The sequence below is a fragment of the Lipophrys pholis genome, assembly GCF_963383615.2.
Source record: "Lipophrys pholis genome assembly, chromosome: 9".
Taxonomy (NCBI): Eukaryota; Metazoa; Chordata; class Actinopteri; order Blenniiformes; family Blenniidae; genus Lipophrys; species Lipophrys pholis.
In genome coordinates this window covers 23,685,813-23,711,596 of record NC_137639.1, presented here as the reverse complement: position 1 = coordinate 23,711,596, position 25,784 = coordinate 23,685,813, and the positions used below count along the sequence as shown (strand labels likewise).

At 43.4% G+C, this 25,784-nt stretch overlaps 1 protein-coding gene across 1 annotated transcript; it reads left to right on the top strand.

Moving 5' to 3' along the window:
- Positions 1-708: 708 nt before the first annotated feature.
- chrnb2 (cholinergic receptor, nicotinic, beta 2) lies at positions 709-24,733 on the top strand. The gene is made up of 6 exons (XM_080470851.1): positions 709-1,033; positions 13,582-13,727; positions 15,462-15,506; positions 17,822-17,931; positions 20,071-21,202; positions 23,516-24,733. Exons 1-6 carry the CDS (start codon positions 979-981, stop codon positions 23,666-23,668), a joined length of 1,641 nt encoding a protein of 546 aa, XP_080326977.1. The 5' UTR covers positions 709-978; the 3' UTR covers positions 23,669-24,733.
- The last annotated feature ends 1,051 nt before the right edge of the window (positions 24,734-25,784 follow it).

The window sequence follows — 25,784 nt, the reverse complement described above, 5'->3', positions numbered from 1 at the left end:
TATGATTTGTGGCATGTTGCACAAATGCAAAATGAAAAGCGTACAGAATACTGTACGCTTTTCATTTTGCATTTGTTATCCATCTGTCTTCTGTACAGCTTCGTCCAACTTAAGGTCTACGGGTGCAGCTACCTGAAGATATCAGAGCAGCAAATGTACAACCTGGAAAAGGCGCCAGTCACATCACAGTGATAAACAGAGAGAATGAAACAGTTGGGCATTATAAATAAACTCAGGCACACACGGAGGAAATTATGTAAACCAAGACAGATAAACACATGTTTATTTACAAAATGAAGCCTGAAAAAATGAAACATAACTCTGATGTGGTTGGGATACAAACAAGAGGTTAAAATGATCAAATTGTCTTATCAAATCTTATTACTGTTTAAAAAGAATCTGAAAACAGTTTATATATATATATATTTTACTGGGAGCCGTTATTAAAGATAAATTAGACAGTTGCCATCAAGTTTGCCAAGGTCACAGTAAAGTCAGGACTGGGCTTTGAGAGGACTTTGCGCGGCGGGGAGTGCTGAATATTCCATGCCGAGGTGCGACTGTACGGGGAGAGACGCTGGCATCGTGTCGCTGCGTGGCAGAGATGTTGTGGAGCCTCTGAGATGCCACATCCTCCCCTCCCTGCTCCTCATGCGCGCCTCCCGCCCCGCCCCCGCCTCTCCTGCGCTGCGCGTCGCATCGCATCGCGGAGCCGCGTTTCAAGGCAACGGACCAGGAGCAGCACGACCCCCGCGAGCGAGCGAGCTCACCTGAGATCTCCGCACCGTCGTCTCATCCGGGCCGAGAGCGAGTGCAGGACACCGACGGAGAGCCCTGACGGCGCCATGCCAGGTAGAGCGTGAGGAGGAGGAGGAGGAGGAGGAGGAGGAGAAGGACGGGGGAGGAACACTGCGGGTGCGCTTTGGGGTGGCCTCTCCATCCCGGTGAACACCTTTCCGGGGCTCGGACGCACGCACCATGATGGACGGCTGGCCGCTGCCGCTGCTGCTGACGCTTCTCGCCATTGCGGGAGGTGAGTACTTTGTCCGCGTAATGGCTCCATCGATGCGCTTTCTTTTGTGAGTGTGTATTTACATCATCACCTATATAGGGCCAAAAAAAAAAAAAAACAACAAAAAAAGACCGTGCGTCGGAGCATACCAGAATATCCCCCTGCAAAGTAACGAGAGAGTGTAAAAAGAAAAGGAGTGGTGACAGGCTGAAGACAGGAGATAAAATGACTCTTTCGTTGCTGTGTCACCATCTTTCTCGCAGCAGCAGCGAGCACGACGGAATGATGTCGTGGAGGAATATTTCCCACGACATACATCCACACACGAGAGGCGTAAAAACATGGAGGAGAGATTTAATGCCTGATGTCCATAATAGCACAGAGACTCCACTTTCTGAAGTGACACCATGTGATAAGTATATAATGATGATATTATCTGTCCAGTAAGCTTTGTTTCCTCATTGTGACAGCAGATTAAATGGGCTTATGTGCAGATGGAAGCTTTTCAGCAATCTGCAGTGTTTCTGCTGCTTATTGGTCGCACATAATGTGCCTGAAATAGCACAAACTGCAGGTATACTGCATTTATTTTCTTTAAATATTAAATAACGAGGGAGAGAGTGAAATACATGATCACTCACTTACCCCCCCCCCCCCCCCTCTCTCTCTCTGTCTTTCTCCCTCTCTCATTAACACTGAGGTCCCTGCATTGAGTGGGCAGGTTAATGAGAGGCATGTTGAGCTAAAACAACTTCAACATCCTGTCATCAAAGGACAAATGATGTGTCATTCAGCAGTACAGGAAAGGCCTTCTGTCTCCTTCAGTAACAGCTTCGACAGATAAATAGCTTTCCGTTGTTTATTGAGGACATGCATCGAGCAGATAAGCCATTATTTACGATGTAGTGGCTGTAGTGCATTCGGGGCCAAATGAAGAATGTGTTAAGTGTAGGCTGTTTGGACATATTTTAACTGTGTAAGTTGTCTCTCACGTGGTGTTGGTGTCAGCTGATTGGCTGATTTGTGGCTGCCTAAATAGTTATAACCATTCTATAGTAGTCATGGGGCAGAGGCCAGCTCAGTGCCTGGAAGCAAAAAGGCTGCCTGTCAGCGCCTGCCTGCGTAGCAGCACACACAATAACCACACACACTAACACATTTCAGTCTACTCACGCACACACACGCCTGGCCATCTGCCTTGCACTGACTAACTGTTCATCATCACCCATGGCGGCAACATACTCCTGCCTCCTCCTGTCACACACGAGAGAGAGAGAGAGAGAGAGCGAGAGAGAGCGAGTGTAGCTCCACACTGAGCAGTCCATCACAATACTTCCAGAAGCAATCACAGAGACATATAGTACAAGATCAAATGTTTTGACCTGCATTAACCTGCCACTTATCACTTCTAGCACCAGCCAGTCACACACACACACACACACACACACACACACACACACACACACACACACACACACACACACACACACACGCTCAAAGCAAACACAAATGTACTTTTCCAAATTATATTCACAAAGTCTTACCTAAGAGGAATCGTATAAGAGAGCAGTTAAATTTAATGTAGCTGTTTCAGCTCTGACATCAGAAGCAGATTTTAACATGAGAGATGTATACACAGCAATTAGGTTCCGGTTATAAAAAGACCTTTAAGATAACAACAAAGATTCATTTTTCTAATCATGCATGTACAAAACACAAAGGGTTGTGTTACACTGGAGACAACAGGTTTAAAATATGTGCCGAAGTAAACCTGTTTTTATTTTAAAAAATATGTTTGTCACAGCTCAGATGAAAATAAATCAATCAACATGAAACTTGAGAAAAGACAATATATGAGGAAGTCTGACCAGAATCTCCCTTGTGTTTGTTGTTAATTTAAAATATGCATATATTTATTTTGGCAGAGGTATTTGCACAAAAATTGAAAATGCTATCTACATGAAATTCCACTTTAAGGAGACTCATGAGCAGTGGAGTACTAATGAGTCATCTTCCCTTAAGGGAGACAATCTGATTAGCATCATCCTCAGAGACTGTAAACTCTGTCCACACACAAGCACACACCAACACGTTGGAAGAAATCCTCACACACACACACACACACACACACACACACACACACACACACACACACACACACACACACACACACACACACACACACACACACACACACACACACACACACACACACACACACACACACACACACACACACACACACACCTGGCACTCAAGCTTATAATAACACGTTGGAGAGATTCCCCCATGAGGCAGCGAGCATAACTCATAATTGTAAGATACGTACTTAGAAAACATAACATCTCTCCCGAGCCAGACTTAGATACCTTCTTTATACAGTCTCATTTATTCATGCGTGCTCCTGATGACACCCAGACTTGTAACATTCACATCACATTCATAGATCAGAGGAGCAGAAGGAGAGCAGACACGCTGTGAATTCATGCAGGGTTTTTTTCTTCCCGCAAAGATATCCGACGCCGGAGCAGAAAATTGATGCTGATCAAACGTGAAGGCGAAAAGTCAAAACTTCAAACATCTAGAGCTCCGTGCTCACTTCCTCTCGTAAGGCGTACACAGACTTTTGCACACTCGTCCACTAAAAGGAGTCTGGTGTTGGGCGGCTGTGCAAGGACGCTCAAGGACATTACGGCACCTGTCTGAGAGACTGCGGTGAGGATGTGGCCATCCCCGTTGTGTGAGGAGGATGTCTCTTGTCATTTCCCCAGCAGGCCATGCATAATAAACAGGTCTGTGGTGCTGGGTTGACCTGATGCAGAGGTTACTGGATATGGAGCACAATGTGCGACAGTCCAGCCCCAACTATGGAAACTGTGCTTAAAATAGTTCTTCTGCACTACTTTTACCATCTGCATCTTGAAACACCCATTAACTAATCATTTCCTCAGCTGTGCTTTAGCACAGGGGTGTCAGATATATAGCCCTGTCAGAGGCTCTCAATCCAGCACATAGGTTAACCCAGCAAATTGTGACAATTGCGGAGAAATCTTTGATTGTAATGTTTCAACAAAACTGCTGCTTCTAATTCATTCACTGAGTCTCACACTGTTGTAGGTGACATAACACAACACCGAACCTGAGACTCAAGCCGCAATATCAGTGATGCAGCGGTGAAAGCTATAGCTGCCTTAATTCTAGCAAAGGCGCATCCTTTCTCCGAACAAAACCATGAGGCTGGATTTATAAAAGCATGCATGCTGACGGCTGCAGCAATCCTGTGTCCTGTGAAAAGATGAGCGTTTGCCAGCATATGTTACAAACACTGTGGCAGATTTGCGTAAGAAAGCTCAAAGTCATTTGTTGAGCATAATGTCAAATTTGCATTTACGCTTCTTTTAAACAGTTTTTCCTCAGGTTTTGTACCGGCCTAATGTAAACCTTTCCACAATATACTCAAATCTCTTTTAAAAAAAGGAAAAAGTACAGGTTACTATGTTCTCATTGTGTTGATCTGACCTACTCAGGATCAAACGTGACTGTATGTGACCCCTCAACTCAAATGAGATCGACACAGCTGCTCCAGAAAGTTCTGCTGTTTGCACGCAGCAGCAGCATCCTCTCGCCGCGTCTCTCATTCTGCCACCCTCTGTCTTTATCTCGCTTATTTTCTCCGACTGTCTGTTTGGACTGACTCCCAGCGCACAGCAGCAACAGGATCAGATGAGCGGCGCCGGGGCAACATCTGTGATTAGAAATGCACAGTGGATTCGCAGCGGAGGCCTGCAATCGTATGTGTGAACGAGCGTGACTTCATGTGTAAAACTGTGCGCTCTCATGTGTGATTTGCGTAAGATCGTGTGTGTGTGTGTGTGTGTGTGTGTGTGTGTGTGTGTGTGTGTGTGTGTGTGTGTGTGTGTGTGTGTGTGTGTGTGTGTGTGTGTGTGTGTGTGTGTGTGTGTGTGTGTGTGTGTGTGTGTGTGTGTGTGTGTGTCAGTGCGCTTGTGTGAATGAGCGTGTGGCGGTAGTAGCAGCACACAGCAGTGTGGCCCAGGAGATTAGAGGGAAGCAGAGGGAGAGCACGGAGGTTTAATAGAAACTTAAGTAGTAGAGAAGTGGAGGCAGATAAGAGACGTTTGGAAAGTTAAGAGTTTTAATTCTGACTTTGTTAAAGAATATAGTCTTTCTTTGAAAAAAAAAAAAAAAAAACTACTGAAGAAGCAAGGCTGTGCTTATGGAGCTCTAATGCAGGTATTTGTCAAAGTGCTTTCAAGATGAGGCTTATCTTACTCTGATCTAATCAAGCATAAAAGAACAGTTGTTTATCTTTTAGATACTGCAGAACCGATATGGCATCTACAAGTACACTGCCCTGAAAAACTACAAAATAACAAGAGGAGAATATACCTACCAGATAGATTAATGTTGAGAGGAAAACAAGCCATGTCTCTAAAGCAGGTCTTAAACAAGATAAAGAATAAATCAAAATGTTATCTGGAGTGTCCCGGAGTCCTTCTATCTCTTTGTGTGCACGTATTGCCAGGCTTCAGGCGCCGACCTGTCGAAAACAAGGCCTCGAGATTTACGAGGAGCCAAATGAATGCACAAATGATAGCAGCAATGAGAGGCATAATGCCGCTCAAGTGATGTATTTTATTGCCGTCCCTGAAATAGGCATCACTGTAAAGCCCCCCCCCCCCCCCCCCCCCCCCCCCCCCCCGCCCCCTTTCATCCAGCAGCTGAGCTCTATTCTCTGTAAACAATGCAAATAAAACATACCACTGTACCGGATGATTTCTGGATGTTTTAAACCACAGCCTCTGTGAGGGAAGCAGATTGTTCAGAATCTAAACTGCATCAACATGGTTCCTTTGACTCTCCCTCGATGGGACTTCAGTTTGAGCTAAAACACTTTTGACAGTGTGACACATCCGCAATATATTATGTTTTGTTCCCGAGCTTCACTCAGGCACATCTTTTACAAATTCATTCATTCAAAAGCAGACAGAACTGAATTTTTTTTCTCAGTGGCTACAGTTTATAAGAAAATCAAGATTTCTATCTTGATTTACTTGAATCGTTTATATTCTAAATGAGATCAGCAGTGAAGATCTTTTTTTTCCGTAAGAACGCACATCAAAACATAACCAGGATGTGGCCTGTTGAAAGGGTGAGTGGGGACATATCTTCCTGGTCCAACTGTCCCCTCTCTGCTTAGTTGTTTTTAACAATAGGGTGAATGCACTCACCACACAAAGGGAAGAAAAACACAAACAAAACACATCCACTAATTGTCTTGAGAAATCCAAGTGAAGCCAGGCTGTCACTTCTTGTACATCAAGAGTTTAAGTCAGCTGATTGTTTCTAAAGTCACGCTCACTGTGTAAACCATCGACGTCACACCAGGTATTGCTTTTGGTTGAATGCGGGATTTCTAGTATTTTCACATTGAACCGTATCGTCAGTGGCTGCTCCTTGTGGGAAATATATATGACATTCGTTGAATTGTGCTATAGTACTTATACAGCCTGCATCAGTCACCCATATTACAATCATAGTCTCACATCACAACTTATTTCATAATTAACATTTGCGTGCTTTAGTTTCTTTAAAAAAATGATCTCCATTCTTTTTAAATATCCTCTGATGCTTTTTTTTTTACTATGATTTTAAACATCATACCCTTCTTTTTCATTACAAATTGCACAGTGAACCTTTTAACATATGTTACATGGATGGAATTTAACACTGATAAATTCTTGAAGAATTACTGCAGCGATCCATGATCCTCTTCTTAATTCACCAGAGCTGCTCGTTCATATGGATTGGTTGAAAAGTTGACGTTCAGCTGAGGATTTGGTCGCTCTATTAAAAGCAAATCCAACAAAAGCAATCACAAGCAGGAAATCCTCACAGTCTCAGTGAATCAGTGTGGAGCACAAAATGACCAAAATCATCAACAACTTCTGATAGAAACAGAATAATCAAATGAGTCTCTAAGTTTTAATGTCATGCTGTAAGTTTGGATTCTGAATTAAATAATCCATTACTTTAGCAGTAACTTGGTTGATCACTCAGGTTCAGTGAGCTCATTATTTGAATCTTTTGTCATACATAAAAACGGGTGGAGAGCTGCTGTCTCTCTCTGCTGCTCTCTGAGACACCTGTAGGAATATTTAGTTCAGGGAATGTATTAATGTATTAGCTGGAAGTGTTTGCAGTATATCCCAGCAGTTTTACAGCTTCTTCTAGTCATTTGTCTATTTTTCCATTTCTTCATAGAAAAGGCATCAAGTTTTGTACCATCACCCAGATTGTACAGTACAACTTGCATGTGCAGTTTTAAAATGCAGGGCTGATTTAATCAAACAGACCAAAAATATATGCCACCATTTAAATAGCTTCTGACCTGCTGAGTTGAGTTGAGGTTAATGAGTGAATCAGACATCAGACTGACCCGAACGGCGCTGCAGCTCCGCTAACGTGTCACAGCAACACGACAGTAGCACACCATGAAGACATCCTGCATATGTTGTTTAAATGACCAGTGAAGTCATAAAGAATAAATAAATTACTCATTTTTATTACTTTCTTGTCACAGATTTTACTTTTTGGTAATTTGCAACTGTGTGTTCTTTATCGTATGAGTTTATGAAAAAGCGTTTTTTTTTTTTTTAAACCGTGGTTTTCTGTAATGCAGCATATTACTCTATGCAAACAGTTTTGTTCTTTTCTGAAGTTGTTTTTACTGAGCTACTAATAACATACAATTTTGAAGTCGCTGCTAAAAACATGTGAGTTGCCTTCACTTCTACCGTACAAACTGTGAGGGTTTGGTGGGACAGCAAAGCTTCCGCTCCACGTTCGTCCACGGCGGGATAGCTTTGTCTTTGGGGGGCTGTGATATTGCGGCGAGATGGAGGATCAATATTAATATCTCAGCTCTACGGCCACTATAGAGCCAGTTGGGTGTTGCCAGTAGATCAATGGATCTCTCCGTTATTGATTTAAGAATATTTCAGTGTAAAAGGTCTCGGCTGCAGCCAAAAAGCCTCTTTGGCAGTCCGCAGATCACAGAGCAGAAAGCGACCCTACTTTCCCTCCAACCTTTTCTCTTTTGAGCGAGCTGTATAAATAGAGATCATCACTGTAATAGCCTTAGCGGGATAATTCAATTTAGCTCTCGCTTTGCCCTCATTTTCTCCACATTTGTCTTAGCAGCGTGCGCGTATTCCGGCCTCTAAGTCGTGTTATAAATGGCAGACGACAGATGCAGCCAATTTTAACTCATTTTAGATTATCAGACTAGTTGTTCTCAGCGCCGATCTAATCAAACACACAAACAGACATCTCTGACTTTCAGAGATCTGTTGGCATCCTGAAATGAAAGAGAAACATGCAGCCATTAAACAATCGAACACAGTGAACATGAATACTGTCTTGTCTCTTTAAGCACTGAAGCGTATGCGTATATGCATGTTTGCATGTTCATGGCGGTGCGTAACGGCAAATTCCCTTGCTCCAGGGTCTAATGGGGTGCCCTGCTGAAATATTCATAGGGTCACATTAAGTTTGCAATATTTGCACGGGGAAACAACTTGAATACCACCTGAGCTACCAGCAACATGAGCAACCCTCAGCTCGGCCTTTGGCATGAGGTTTGCATGTGGGGCCGGAGGAAAAGCAGATATCGCTCTCTGTTTAGATGCTGGAGATGAACAGCTGAGTTAACACGTTTTCACCGTGATCAGGACGGAGTGTGGGAACATTTCTGTCATCTTGTGAGATAAGAAAAACAGGAATAGACTAACGCTGGGGCTCGAATTTGTCTCAGTGCTGTAAAATATTAGTGTGAGGACTTTCATCCAGAGCTCATGCAAATATTTTAGTGGAACTTTAAATAATGAAAAGAATCAGATACATGAACAAAAACTATGCAGTTCTCTACAGCTGTTGATTTATACTCAATGGAGGCAAGTCTTTTAGTGTTTCCCAGGGTTTCTTTAATTCTGTAATTTAGAGTTAATTTTCACCTCAGCACATGTGATTAAATCCCTATTTATGTTAAATTCAGTCTCAAAAATGCCAGATTTAACCATATTAAACCTTTAATTACTAAGAGCTTACATAAGGCCTATTAAATTGGATGGTCACCCAAATATATTGCAGTTTCAGTTTGCGTGTGGTTTTTTTCAGTGATCAACTAAGAATAACATCACGAGTGATTTCACCCACATGTAGGAGCATTCAAATGAAGATTTTACACGCTTAAGACAATGTTTACATGAGACTGATCCACTATAAATGGTATCATGTCCACAATAATTATCTTGTGTTTATCTTGAGTTATCTAATACTCCACAAGCAAAGAATTTAATGTCATACCACGGAGTTGGGTGTTGATGGAGGAAACATAATTACAGCAAATAATAATGAATTCGGCAAAAAAAGATTAGCGTAATATAAATAAAGAGCGGTTACAAATTCAGAGCTGTGGGGGAAAAAAACAAGAAATAGCATGTGTTTTATTCAGTGCATCTGTCACATGCTTAGTGGATCAGCACCCACATGTGCAATATCACATTAGTGCTCATTTTTATGCACTTTCAGGGCCTTGCTCAAGGGTCTGAGGTGGCGGTCAGGTTTCACTTTATCACCCAAGTGTTGTGCTGGCCCAGAGTTTTGAACCAACAAGCTTATGATCACAAACGTACTTTTCCATCCTCTGAGCTGAAGCTTATTCACACCTATGGGCAATTTAAACTCCCTCATTATTCTCAAATGCAAGTTTTTGTTTGATTGTGGAAGAAAACCAGGGGATGCAGGGAAAAGCCACACTGGCACAGGGAGCTCATGCAAACTCCACAAAGAAAAAGGATCTTCTCATAGCGGATAGACAATGCCAACCACTACACCATCGTACACATATACCAGGGTATCAGACACTGTTTATACTACTGTATATAGGCTGTGATTTTCGGAAGAGGCTCTAGCCCAATCTCAGGATAAATTATGCCTTCCTCTCACACCGATTGAAGCTTCTTCAGAAAGATGTATCATGATATGAAAGTGAAGCACAGCTGCCAACTCTCACACATGGAGAGTGGCGGTTACACTGCAAATTCTAAAATCTCAAAAAGCACTTTTAATTTCACACGAAGCAGCAAACTTTGGTTCATGATCGACTTCCTATCAAATTAAAAAAATGTTGCTGTTAATGTCTGTTAGGCAATAAAAATCAGAGGTGAGTCAGTTGAAAGGCTTTACATTGACAGTGGAAGTCAGGTCGGTCTTGTTCTATAGACCTGCAACTAGCATAGCTTTTACAGCTTTTCAATAAAGGTTTTAGTTTATAATTCGAATCAATCGTGATTACATTGAAGATGTTCTCTAATGTTTCTTTTGATAAAGCAAATGCAAACATCCCCTCTTCGGTTTCTTCCTAAATCAGACCCGTACAGACATACCTGAAGCTGTTGCACCATGTGCTCAAAGAAACTCTTGTTTCTTCCAGCTGGCAGAGAAAAATATTCTCGAACTTTTGAAATCTGATCCAGTCAGTCCCAAACTTTGTGTTTGCTCGGTGTATTATTTGTACATGTCTCTGACTGGGACACTTCCTACTAGTATTGAGTATCGGAGTAAATCAGCACTCAGTTTGATTGAGGTTTTTGGGTCAGTGTGATGAGCGGAGGCAAAGTGATGTTGCACTAACATCTTCTTTTTGTGCATTTCAGGGTTTAACACGCTTGATGATAATGCTGCGTATTAGAGCTGGAGATATTTTGACTTTCAGCAGGTCGACAGTTTGAGCACAGATATGAGCAAAGCTGAATGTAGTGTGGCTGTTTTCTGCTTAATCATTGTTTAAGTGAACTGTATTGGCTTCCTGTCTCATCCGACTGTGTTATTGCCTTGTGCTTCTGGGAATAATATACATTACTCATATGGTTTAGAGTCAGACAGTAATGTTTATTTCCCTCATGAATATGTGCACACAAATATACACTCATATAAGCATAAACAAACCCTGCCTGTCTGCGTGCACAATGAGCAGCCACAGTGCTACGGACACATGCTGACAGGACGCGTATGGATGAGTCTGGATTAGCGAGGGAAAAGGGCAATAAATGGACAGTGGCTGTCAGCGACGGGGAGATGGAGACAGCAAGAAGAGGCGGGGGGGGGGGGGGGGGGGGGGGGGTAGTTGGACATTCATGGGCTTCAGAGAAAAATATGGGCTGACTCAGATGATGGAAAGATGGAGAAAGTGCAAAAGTAACTGGTGGCAGCAAAGAAATAAAGAAAGCAGAAGATTAAAAAAGGAGGGAGCAAAGAAATTGCGTGTGGAGATCACAGGGTATGAATAGAGTTCTCATTGATCCTGAGACAGAGGCCATCATTCCTGTTCAGTGAGCACAGCAGCGCTACAGGGCAAGAGGGAGGGCAGGAGGAAGGTGGAGATCAAGGGGGGAAAAAAAAGAGGGGGAGGACAGAGAGGAGCGGAGAAACATGCACGCTCAGAGGCGCATGAAATGGTGAAAAAGGCAGTCGTTTCATCCGTTACCCCTTATTCCATTTCTGTTGGTTTTAATTGTGATTATCTATTTATCACACTTGGTTTATTATAGTTACAAAAGATTAGAGGGTTATTTGAGTTGTGCATAAATCTGCAAGATTAATAGAATCCAGCAGCAAACCTTCCCATTTAAACCTCTGGCATCAGCGGTTGTTTGGGATGTTTTGCTGTTGTATTTCTTTCCGTTGGTTGACTGGTCAGTGGTGTTGGTGAATCCGGCATTATTGTAACGTCTCTGTTACGTCATGACATCAGCTATCATGAATTTGCTGACACAGTTACAGTGACTGTAACAGAAATTATCTCTGTTGAGCGTCCCAATAATCCAGAAGTAACTCAGCCCTGAAAGCAACTTGAAGGATGTCTCACTTTACGAGCAATAAACCAACAAAAGGGCCTTTTTAGCCAGGATGTCTTCTCTTTCGTGTTCAAGGCGTCTGGGTTTTCTCTTTTAAATTCCTAAGAATTTCAATCTATTTAATTGTTTTGCATGTATTTAAGTTGACTGACACTTTATGAGGTCATGAAGTGTCCTTTTTCTGGAGAAATCACCTTAACAGCCTAACATCTATCTACTGCATGTTGGTTGCTGAACGCTGCTTCTTGTTCTCATCATAAGCTTTTAAATTCCTTTCTTATAGGCACTTCTGACAACCAGATTATAGAGAAAAGGGTCCAAACTAATAAAGTGGAACATTGCCTAAATAATGTGAAACTTGCACTTGGTTGTATTCTACTTCTGAATTTAACGTAAGTGTCCCTCAATGCACCCTGTTATAAAGCATCGTCCTCCCACTAACATTAGATAAACCTAATGAGTGGATCAGCAACACAGCAATAACACAACTGTGTGCATATTGTAGGAAGTCTAACTGAGAGGTACAGTTAACAGCAACGTTAAAAATTACTTTTAGTAAGTGTTGTTGAAGTGTGACACATTCTGTCCAAGAGCCACCTTAAAAAGTCTTCATCTTCTAAAGGCTTTTCCTTATATCTTTACAAACAACAACAACAATACCTTTGATTGATTTTCATCCTGTTTGTTTTTCTGCGCTGCTGATAGCCTCTAAAAGAGCATGTGTGAATCTGACAACATTGGTACCAAGTGAGCAGGAAGCAGCCTGTGTTTATCTTCAGGGGAGACGTGTGAGGGAATCATCAGAGAGAAAAGATGCAGCACAGGAGCAGAGCAGATGCCAGCGAGACGGGGAGTGGATAGCACAGAGGGAAGAGGTGCAGGACTGTTGTTTTCGTCTGTGCACCGTGCCTCTCCGTGAAGAAGAAGAAGGGGAAGGAAAAAAAAACTTCCCTCCTGCGTATGGTGGTGTGACAGCTCTGCCTAAACTCAAGCACTCACACATATTCGACCACCGTCTGCTGCAGACGGAGGGATGGAGGACGGAGGGGAGGAAGGGAGGAAGGGAGGAAGAGCAGGGTGAGAGGAGAGAAACTAACCCAGAGTTACAAAAGACTGGCAGTTGGGGAGGAGGGCAACACAGCAGAGCAGAATTGTTCGAGACAGAGCAAAGACATGGAGAGAGTGATGGTCACAGAAGAAGAGAGTGATCGAGACATTCAGACTGGTTGACTCATTCCTGTGATGTCAGATCTTGTAAGAAGTGTATCGAGCCGCGCTGACGTGCTGCAGCTGGCAGAGATGAGTAATGCCATGGTTCAGAGGCTTTGCATTCTCAATACACATGGATGGCCATGTCGCACTGACAGTGGCCCAACGGAAACTCAACAGCGCCTCTTGACTCCCTGTTCGCTTATGTTTCTACTGTATACACAACATGATAAATGTCTTTTTAAACAATGCCAGGAGAGTCACAGATGGCTCCGACTTTTATTTTTTCCTCTCTCTCTCGCTGTCTCTCTCTCTCTCTCTCTCTCTCTCTCTCTCTCTCTCTCTCTCTCTCTCTCTCTCTCTCTCTCGCTTTCTCTCTCCTCCACAGAGGCAGAGGATGATGATAATGTGTTCTCATTACAGGCGGCCTTGGGGCAGACACAGAGGAGCGGTTGGTGGAGCATCTCCTAAATCCAGCCCACTACAACAAACTGATCCGTCCTGCGACTAATGGCTCCGAGCTGGTTACTGTGCAGCTGATGGTGTCGTTGGCCCAGCTCATCAGTGTGGTGAGTTGTACACATGGCTGGGCCTGAGTCTGTGTGCACAATTCAAGATGATATTCTTTTACTAAATCTGGACAACAATTAGAAAATCACTCACATGAAGTTAATTATTCGTGGCAGATGTTTAGCAAGGTGGAAAGATTGCACTGATTTTGGCCAGTACCGGTTCTTGGAGACTTTAATTTATTCTAATTAATTTGTTGTCATGTTACATAATTTAAAGCCAAACATTAAATGTGTCTGAAAATCCCAGGAAATGTTTAGTCACACTGAGAAACGTTTGGTTTGTTTAGTCACTTAAAGCATTTTGACTTATTCAAAAACACACACAAATCTTTTAGTAGGATAGTAATCAGTTAGTAACTCTATTTGGATGTCTGATGCACAATGTTCGCCCGTCGACACAGAACTCTAAGTTGCTCTCAATGGAGGTCGAGCACAGTGCATGGCACCGGTTTGCATCGCTGCATGAAAGAGTGAAACGCACTCTGAGACTGACAGCAAAAGATGTAAATAAAACCTGTTTGCTATACAAAAGCAAAGGGCCTGATCTGCTGAAGGAGAGTGTGTATCAAACATTATATAGCCTGCACACACCGTGGAAACTGATCTCCTACATTTATGCATAGATGGTATTGTTTCCTTCATAAAAGTGAATTATTAGGTGTTTCCCAGAGTTGTGTGAATAGTCATAGGTACAACATGCAGTGTCATTTACTACCTCCGAAAGTATGTGTTCTGTCTATCATTAGGTCTGTATGAGAAGTTCAAATTCATATTTATTTGCTGGAAGGCTCTAGTATTCGGTCTTTCTCCATGATGACCGCGAACACGCCAACAAGGAGGCAATGCTGTTTCGAGCATCTTCTTAAAGAGTTTAAAAAACAGTCACAAAGAACAGTCCCAGTCATTAGGATTCCTAATAAATCGCATGCATGTAAATTGAATACGCAACTATTTTTTAACGTGTTGGAAAAGAGGCAGAACCTCTTCTCCAAGATAACTTCAACTTTCAATATTCTGCAGTTTTTCTCTTGCACCACTATGTGGGTTTGATTTACATGTTACAAATGTCCCAAACGGCAGAATCTTGTCTGTGATGGTTGAACTGTGAATTTCCTGGAAATCCCATATAACTAATATCTGGATGCAAATCTATATTTCTTTGCTTAGGATTTGCTGTACTCTTTGGTATCTTTCTGTAAATAACTTTAAAATGAGGCGATTTGTTTTTCATTTTAATCATCTGCTAAACAAATCACTAATTATGATTACATGTGCAATCACACTTGTTACTTTCCACCACTGCACCACTTGACTGAAACAGAAACAAATGTCTTAAATCTTCTATTTAAACTACATTCCACTGCAATGTGTTTGTCTTTTTTAGGTTTGTGTAATTATAGACTTAATGATTACTTAAATCAACATGATGAGACCTTGCTGGAATGTAAAAGCAGTTGTACAGTATAAAGTCCCAAAAACAGAATCGGGGATATCTTGAGTTCTGCTTGAAGAGTTTTACATATTTTCAAAGTGCCATTGCTCCAAAATGGAACATACAGTTTGAGAGATGATTTTTAGAGATCTCTTCAGTCACATAAGGACTACAAATCACCATATCTTGACAAGGCCACCCTTCTCTAGGCTATTAAAAGACCTGTCATTCACATAGAACTGTTGGATGAAACCATCGATTTTGCTGAAATTAAATGGTCTACGTATTTTCTTCTGCAGCATGAAAGAGAGCAGGTGATGACCACCAACGTCTGGCTGACACAGGTGAGAGTCTCCACTCCTCAGCTCATTAAAAAGCATTACAGTGCAGTGCTTGGATATGCAGGAAAACAGAATAAATAAAAATGCCAAAAGGATTATTAAAATGTGGACCAAACAATGGGTTAAATGTTTGATTCGGGGTGTTTTTATCTCAGATTTCATAGTGTCACAGCTAGGTCAGTGCAGTGAATCACAGACCGTGAGGAACTTGGATGGTAGTCATAAATGTGAGCTGGATGCACGCACACACTGTGAATAATCCTCACTCTACAATATACTACAGAATATGATAATTTGGCCTACATTATATAATCAAATTTCACAGTGTTATCTTACCAGTAGAGCATGATGCAGAGGCTGTGGTGTGGTTACTGAAGGGGAAAGATGCATATCTGCGTTCCATATGTTTCACTGGTTCTGTGGCAAACCCGAGTTTAACCCTCATGTGAAGCAGCAAACGCTGAGAGCTGCCAACGCTGATCCAAGTGTCTGGCAGTGAGTGAGAGAGACATCAAAAACCGCCCGTCCTCGAAAGCTCACAGTGCGACAGGTTAAATATGAGAGAGGAGCACAAATTTACGAGTGAGGGCGGACCATTTTTCTTACACCGATAACGGTGAAATAACAACCTAAGCACTGTGTAAAATTGCTGAAGCCCTCATTTCTCCGTTGGTTTCATGAATTCAGGTGTGATAAGCCCTCCGCAGTGAATCCCAATAGGTTGCCAGAGCTTAAGATAATTAAGACGACTTATTGGTTTGAGTATTCATGCTCTCGACATTTAAAAAAAACAAAGAAAAAAAAAACGTTTTAATTGCCTAATTATTCAGATTATATTATGTGTTGCTTATTTTTGAGCCTCCTATGATTACTTTTTACCGTCCCATCTTCTTCACCTGCCAGAAGCTGATCCCAGCTGACTGAACAGCTCACCAGTCCATCAAAGGGTTAATAAGCAGAAGACGCATACAATCAATCACACACAGACACACACTCTTTCTCACACCTAAGTGTAATTTATAATGAGTTTTTTTGCTGTTCTGTCCGTGTCTGTTTTCACATATGAGAGCATTCCTGATAAACATGTTGGTATTGATAATGTTCTCAGACGCTCACAATATTGATGAAACGGTAGCAATAAATACACTGAAACGACGTTGCCTTAAAAATGAAGATGGGCCAAATTTTTATTTATTAGAATGGATTATTTTTTTAACTGAATTAACACTCAATTCTTGTAAATAAATGTTTGTATTTATTGTTTTAAACCCACTGGAAATTATTTAACTTTGACTGAGCTTTGCTCCTCTGCTATATTCGGCTACGCTCACAGCTGAGGTCCGTATAACATGAAGGGTCATGTATGTACACTCATGCACCATTAGAAAATCGCACAAAGTGCGACCACCCGTATCAGCACATTTGTACTCAACATGCACTTTTGTTTTGAGGCGGGGATTAGACTAAAATACTATGTACACATGCTCAGTTTGAATCGGAGGACACGATCCTGAAAACACCTCTCTGTGTGTACATACTGTGACCGTCACACGTGGTTTGTGTTTGATTAAAGTGTTTGTACAAAGCCTTCGTCTGTTCTCTATTCACCTACACATGAGGTGCGCTCACACTTATACCAGTGTGTAAGGATTTATGGCATGTAACAGAGCGTAGAATGACCATCAGGGCTCTATGGATTCCTCGCCATTGTAAAATAGAGAAACCAAGGACAGCTGTGGTGGGCTAAGACAAACTGTAATGACCATAATGCATCATGGTTACTGCGGACGACCCGGCGTGAGTCAGACGGAGCTGCTGGTACAGGTCGCTGAAGCAATGTCAATGACCGACCCCCAACATGAAGAACAAGATAATGTTGGTCTTCTGCACGGGGTTAAACAGAGGACGCTGACATGTTAGCTGACACACACACACACACACACACACACACACACACACACACACACACACACACACACACACACACACACACACACACACACACACACACACACACACACACACACACACACACACACACACGCACACGCACACACAAAGTGCAGGCAGTTTTAATCAAGCTGATTGATTTGTGGTTGTGGCCACTCAGGGTCAGTAGTGACATTAATGTTTCTCTCACCCTCTCTTTGGCTTATACTTAAAAGAGTCTTTAATCCAAAGAGGGCGCATAGCACAGGGTGCTCCCCAGGCCTTTGTGCTTCCTTACATGAGAAATAGACGGACCACGCCCTCTCAACGTACCCCGCCACTGCATGATTGGCAGTTGAGTAACTAAACGTGTTTCTGTCGACCCGCAGGAGTGGCAGGACTATCGTCTGACGTGGGTCCCTGAGGAGTTTGATGGAATGTTGAAGGTCAGGCTGCCCTCAAAACACATCTGGCTGCCTGACGTGGTGCTGTACAACAAGTGAGTCACATTTCCTAACACTTCTGTTCTCACTCCAGAAAACTTTTAGGAGACACGCTCACGATGAAAACGCATCCGGCTCGCATGTTAAACCACGCTTTAAAGCACGCTCCCCATTAAAGCGGCCCAGCTGTCACTGCTGCACGTCACTTGAATAGGTTCAAGTGTGTAATACAAGCAGACCCGCCACACATGACTGAACGTGTCCAGTTTTGCACTCATATATGCTCATGCTACATTACTTTACCTTCAAATCCCACGAGACACTTCAAAGATGGAGTCATCTGCACAACACACTCAGGTAGAGAGGCACATCACACACATGCAGTAGATGCATGATGCAGTTGATACGCAGCAATGTACGTTCACATGAAAGCGTGCCAACAGCTCCTGTGTTCCAATGTGTGTGCATGTGTGTGTTTTGACATGTTAAATAACTAATGTGAACTTTGCATTTTAACTTGGAGTCTCTGTCCAGAACCATTCCTCAGTGACATTGTCGTGTACACAGCATCATTTTAAAGCATGTAACTGCAGCTTTGATAGATAATAGATACAGCTAACACAACAAAAAATGAAGAGTTGTTTTAGGGGTTCCCTCTTATCCCCACCCTCTGTGTATGAGCTCCATCTTGTACTGTGCACAACAGATATGCTGGCATGTAATTAATGTCTGATACAATTTTTGCGGGGTTGATTAGCTTATGGTACTTTAATTAAATATGCATTCAGGACCCAGGAGCTGTTTTGCCAGGTTGGTATTTACTTTGAGTGAGCTGGATATTAAGGTTAAAATCAACCATGTGCAAATGAGCGTGGCTATATGACATAGTGAATGAATAATCGAAACTGATGTGCTGCAAACTATACTGCACTGCACTCATCTGAGGTTGAACGTGTGTTGAATTCACTCAAATGGTAGGGGAAATAAGCATAAATTATTGAACCAAAACAGGCCAAATAAAGAAGGAAATTAAATACCTCCTAAATGGGACGTGGATATGTGTGTGTTGGGGCTACATGAGTGTAATTATTGAATGTATGAGAGCGATGCAGAGTGCAAACCATAAAAAGATTAATAACTTGGACGACCATTACCCAAACCCAGAGCATGGCCTGCCTGCGGAGTCAGCCAGGGGAGAGACAGAGAACTGGCCTGCTGCCGGAGCTTAAGTAACTTTAGCACAGTGGAGCCTGGTGTGCTGAGTTAGTAATGAGTGGAACTGCAAGAGAAACATAAGTCAAGCACTTCCAAAGCAGGACTCCTTAGGATGGAACAGCAGGGGCATCACAAAGCAAGCTTTGGTTTTTACAAATTGTCTGTATTTCTCAGGGTATTCAGCGTGTTACAGTCACTTGTCTTCATGCAATGGAAACTGAGTATCAGCCTACAGTATGCAAATCAGCACATCAGTGCACAGTGATCTGCCTGGCCGTCTCCTCTTTCCCTGCTTCACTCCTTATTTTACTAAAGATTAAAGATCCATGACCCACCGAACTGCGGAAAAAATATTATCCTGTTAATCCTGCGTACCCCAAGTCGGCATCCTATCGTTCAAGTCTCCAATGATTCAAACTGTTTCCAAATTTCATGTCTCACTGTTATTTTGTTATTGAATCTGGAGGAAGAATGAAGTGAGAAGGTGGGTCACTTTGTAAGTAGATTTAGATATCATGAATTATCCTCTAGTGTATGTTACATTATAAAGTATTAGCCTTCATTAGGTAAGGTTTTTACCCAAATCTTGGGTTAAAAGGAAATTTAATCCACAGCTCTAATGTTGTCACCTGACTTCTGACCGAAGCGTCTAACTTGAGCTGCTTAATCCGACCCGGTGTGACCTGTGAGCTTCTTCCTGTCTAGACTGTCGGTTAATTCGATCCCACGGCCTTACTTCTCGTGCTATAAGCAGATATCTGTGACCCTAATGACTTGAGACCCCTCGCAGTTTCACCTTTGTCACCTCAGCATCTACGTGTGTGCATGGGTGCCGTCAGGCTCTGATCAAGCTGTATTGCATAATGAGCTTGACGTGTGCGTCGTATGAGCCTCTCATTACAACGCACTGATATCTGTGTTGCCACACAAATTGTCCCAATTTACACTTTCTCTTCCCGTCTTCGCCCCATTTCTTGCAGTGCTGACGGGGTGTACGAAGTGTCGTTCTACTCGAATGCAGTGGTGTCATACGATGGCAGTATCTTCTGGTTGCCGCCAGCCATCTATAAATCAGCCTGCAAGATCGAGGTGAAGCACTTCCCCTTTGACCAGCAGAACTGCACTCTGCGCTTCCGCTCCTGGACCTACGACCGCACCGAAATCGATCTGGTGCTGCGCGCCGACGTGGCCAGCATGGACGACTTCACGCCCAGCGGGGAGTGGGACATCATCGCCCTGCCAGGCAGACGGAACGAGAACCCGGCTGACCCTACCTATGTGGACATCACCTATGACTTCATCATCCGCCGGAAGCCTCTTTTTTATACCATTAACCTCATCATCCCCTGTGTGCTCATCACTTCACTGGCAATCCTGGTCTTCTACCTGCCGTCCGACTGCGGGGAGAAGATGACGCTCTGCATCTCGGTGCTGCTGGCTCTCACTGTGTTCCTGCTGCTGATCTCCAAGATCGTGCCCCCTACGTCACTGGACGTCCCTCTGGTGGGGAAGTACCTGATGTTCACCATGGTTCTGGTCACTTTCTCTATCGTCACCAGTGTGTGTGTGCTAAATGTGCACCACCGATCACCCACGACACACACCATGCCCCCGTGGGTTAAACTGGTGTTCCTCAACAAGCTTCCCGCCCTACTCTTCATGCGCCAGCCACGGAACAGCTGCGAGCGCCAGCGGCTGCGCCAAAGAAGGAGAGCGCAGGAACAAAAAGATGGTGGGCGTAGCGGGGAGGCGGGGGCCCTGATGGTGGGACTTGGGCTGGGCGGTGCTGGTGGGAATGGAGGAGCCACCTCCACAGCAGTGTTTGGCAAGGAGGACAGTGATCCTTGTACCTGCTATGTCAATCGGGCCTCTGTCAAACAGTTCGGGGGGGATCTTGGAGGTGCAGGAGGGGGGTCCATGGATGGTCTGAACAGGGTGAGGGAGAGCCGGGAGGGGGGCTCTGGAAACCTGCCCAGGGGGAAACAAGCAGCAGCAGGAGGTCCTGCTTTGACTCAGGCCCTGCTGGCTCAGGCCTGTCCGGGCTTTGAGGATGCAGTGGAAGGAGTACGCTTCATCGCCAACCACATGAAGAGTGAAGACGATGATCAGAGTGTGAGTAATACGTCACTTCTTCTCTTTGCTTTCTAATAATCTGCACAGATTTCAGGTAAACAAACTTATTTTGAAACCACATGTTGTTCAGATGTTTGGTTTATTCACATACTTCACATTCGTGTCATTCTCTTCATGACGGAAAAAGTATGTCCATCGGTTAGTTTGGGAAACTAGAACCAGTAAACAGAGAGCTTTGATTTAGAGCTTAGCCCCTTCTTTACCACAAAAGTCTTGTACTGTAACCACCTTGCTTCTGAAGCCTTTCTGAATCTGCAGCCAGTCCGTCGTCTCATCACTGGGAGACTTGATCCTCTTTACCTGAAGGAGGTGGAGGACTTCAAACTCAAACCGTGAATATGGTGGAGCTCTTGAGCAACTAAAGACAAAGCTCATTCACTGTAAAATTGTATGAACCCAAACATAGGTGCTAAAAGGACAAAACAATTGATCTAATAATCTCTATCAGACCAGGAATATGTGAATGCTAATGTGCTGTGAGGCTTGTGCGAAGCGGAAGCTTGTGTGAATGTGCAATTATATGTTAGTAATGTGATAATAGGTTGTTATCACATAGAACAGCGTGTTTCTTAAATTGGATATTATAAATGGTTGGTTTAAAAAAAATATAAAAAACACGAAGCACACAGTTATGATGCCAAATACTCTTTTAATGCTGTTCTGTTAGTGGAATCTGATTAATATTAGGCTGCATATGTGTGACTGCAATTCATCTCAAAATGAAAATAAAGACACGATCCTGTCTATGTGTCTGAAATCCTGCCACAAATAATCTCTTTTATGCAAATTTCTTGCCAGCCATAGACGCTATCCTGAGCTGCACGGCTCAGTGCCATATCATGTTATAGTGACGATCGAGCCGTACAGCTGTGCCGGTTAACACTGCCATTTGAAACGCAGGAGGGAACTACAACAGACCAGAAGCAACGGAGACTGATCTGGTGACGCAATCATAGTCGTTTGAATATTCAGCGCAGACATGTAATTATAGCAGCGGCATGACGTGTGCATAGAGAAGGAGTACAACTGGAAGAGAGCTGGGAAAGAGGAGCCAAGACAGCAGAGTGAGGGTGGCATTTTTTATTGCCTGTTCCTCAAGGCATCTTAGGGGAACGCGCTTTTTCCCGGATGAAAGAAACTGACACGGGAATTAACAATCCTCTGTAATTCCGTCCATCTTTAAACCACCGACCACTGGAATCCCTCCCTCTGGTTGCACAGTGCTTGGTTTTCCAGTACTCCTCCTCCCTCTTGCTCCCTCTTCTGCCCTCCTCCGACAGGGTTACAGTGTCAGAACACCTCTCTCTCTCTCTCTGTGTGTCTGTCTGTCCTCCATCTCTTTCATGACGCGTGTGTCCTTCCCCCCCTTCCTTGACTTTGAGTCAGACCTCATCTGAGCTGTGTGGCAGAGCGAGTCTCTGGTCACATTAACCCATCACCTCTATTAACCCTCCGTGCAGCTCAAGGCAGCAGGTCTGCGAGGCAGCGTTCACAGTTGTGGTGCGGTTCCCTGGTCCGGACCAATTTAAAAACAATAGAAAAGTTTGGATTTGGTTTGCTCAATATGTAGAGTCAATAAAAGAACTGGTTCTGTGCAGCTGCTTTAATGTTGCTAACCTTATCAAGTGTATCAAGGTGTCAAAACAACAGCAAGGTCTATGCTTATGAAGACTTTCCAGACCTGTGTGGTGGATTCACTCTTCCAGAGCGCTTTACTTAAACTGGTAACTGTACAAGACCTGCTTTTCAAAAGGAATCACACTGTTGTTAGTTTTGAAGGGTCCATATGTGAGAGGTCTTAATGTACCCGGTCTGTGTATTTACACCTAATGGTCCATGATCACACCTACTTTTTACATTGTGGTTTTGGACTTACATTAAAAATAAACAACCTACTGAACATGATGGCATGAAGAGCGCTATGTTTTCATGTCCACCAGCAGTGGTCCTTCAAGTACTTTGTGTAGTTCATAAACCACATTGTTCTTTCTGTTGCACAGAGCGATTAAAGCCTCTTCCTATGAGAAATAAAATAAAATACATTGTATGTATCATAGTTCTTATAAGTTGCTGATAGTTGTGTGTTTATTAGGCCATCGGAGTCGGACTGAGACCACCCCTTCAGGCCAAAGAGCAATTGTCACGTTCCCAGCTGATACTCGGTCCAAAATTATACCTAGAAATTTCCGGTGTGAAAGCATGCTCAGAAACAGAATGACAGGATGTAAGAATGCTCCTCTGTTGACCTGAATCTTTTCCCCACACCCTTGTTGCCCTCCCCTCCTTCCACAGGTGAGCGAGGACTGGAAGTATGTTGCCATGGTGATTGACCGCCTCTTCTTGTGGATCTTTGTGTTTGTGTGCGTGTTCGGCACATTGGGCATGTTCATGCAGCCACTCTTCCAGAATTACACAGCCAAGACCATCACCAGCTCGCCAGGCTGACCCCTTTCCCAGCCATGAACATGCTGACAGACAGCTCCCCGACCAATCAGCACAGCAGGACAAGGGGCCAGAGGCGGGGGTGGGTGGGTCCGGATTTTATTGTGTCCAAGCAACTAGAACCAGGACTGGTACTGAACAGCGATCACGTCCATTACCTTTATAGTAACGTTTTTTGCAACAAACAACTGTTTTTCTTGTATGAAGACAAAAGGGAAGCACCATCGTACTCCTACCTGCGGTTTTTGTCCAGATGCTTAACGGGCTGACCTCCTCCTTCTGCTGGAAAAGTCCCTTCCTGCTCCATTCTTCAGCCAGTCAGGGAGCAGGACGCTCTGATCTTTTCCTTGTTTAACCTCAAGCCAGCCAATCATCACTCACCACCCAACACTGACTGCTTAATTGACACATGTCATGTCCGCCTTCAGCTATGACAGACGTAACTCATTCACAGTCTTGACTTATTGTCAGTATCAAAGAGGGAAATGAGGTTCATACCAAGGTACTTTTCCTTTTATTCAAAAATCCACAATATCAGTCAACTGATTCAGTATATTTTATTATAGCATAGCAGCTTACCACAATATAGCATTAAATATATATTATTAAGATTTCTCTGTCTGTTGGCTCATGCAAAGGTGTATTGCTAATAGAGAGGCTATGGTGTGTTGTATGATTGTATAGAAATAACAAGAATGTGATATAAGTTGTGTCACAGCAACAGATTGTGAAGGGAAGTGCATCCAGGATACTCAAACCGATGAAAGAGCCAGGCCGAGTTAGTACATAAAAGTCAAAAGGATAAAGTAATAGATTATGCATGGACAGTTTTTTTGCTTAGAGTGTTGTGCACAGCAAGTAGAGAGCAGCCGCAGCCTCCTGTGCCAGAGTGCACAGCTGCACGGCGTGGAGGCTAGCGCCTGAGAAACAGAGGAATCGGAGCCAGGATGGGGGTGAAAGGCCTGTGTGACCGCCGGCCAACAGAATTTCTCCACGTCAGAGTATTTTAGGCTGAACCTAGAGGAGGCTGAGATCAGTTTTGACATATAATTAAAATTGTATATGTGGATTGATGGTTTTTTTTATTTTTCTTCCATCATGCGTATTAAGCATACATGTGTAATAATTCCACAACTGTTCAGTTTATGTCATCGAATTACGAGATCAGAGAAAGACAGCGTTTCACTTTGGTCGTCTTTGTTTTTTCTCCCATCTCGTTCCTCCCCTCCCCCTCCATACCTATTTCTGCTATTCTGTTCATATATGTGGTGTTCATGTGCGCGTGTGTGTGTGTGTGTGTGTGTGTGTGTGTGTGTGTGTGTGTGTGTGTGTGTGTGTGTGTGTGTGTGTGTGTGTGTGTGTGTGTGTGTGTGTGTGTGTGTGTGTGTGTGTGTGTGCTCTCTCCGTACTCCTGCATTATCACAGCTGTGAAATGAAATGCAATGTTCAGAAGAGCATAATGTATAACTGCCCACCCTTTTAATAGTCGCTGCCAACCTCTCTCCAGTCCTTCTCCCCTTATCTGGTCTTCCATGGACACACGTTTCTGACATTTAATGCAATTAGAATAACCGTAATCTCTCAGACGACTCATTGAGGCTGTTTTCTCTTTCATCATGGCTGATTTTAGTCTGATTTCCATATTCTCTTCGGGGTTCTTTGAAAACCAAGCCAGACGATAAAGGCCTTTTGAGGCACACATGCAGTGGGGGGATGAATTACATTCTCAATCAACAAGGGCAACAAAATGCCAACAGGGCAAACACAGAGGAAGTCGTATAAGGCGATAAGTTATGCAAAATCTCAAGCAGAAAATATTAATTGAGGGTGTGAATAAAGCGGGACAAGACAAAAGACTCATAGTGTTGTGACTGCATTGAGAAGGCACTATAAACCTCTGAAAAACTGCTCTCTTTTCCCCCACTCACTGTCATTTGCTGTCCGTTTCCCTGGCTTTTTACAGTCCCGTGGCCAAGTTTGCAGCTGAGTCCTGGACTGTGAGCCCTCTCTCTCTCTCTCTCTCTCTCTCTCTCTCTCTCTCTCTCTCTCTCTCTCTCTCTCTCTCTCTCTCTCTCTCTCTCTCTCTCTCAGTCTTTGGAGGATGGGATTACTCACGGGG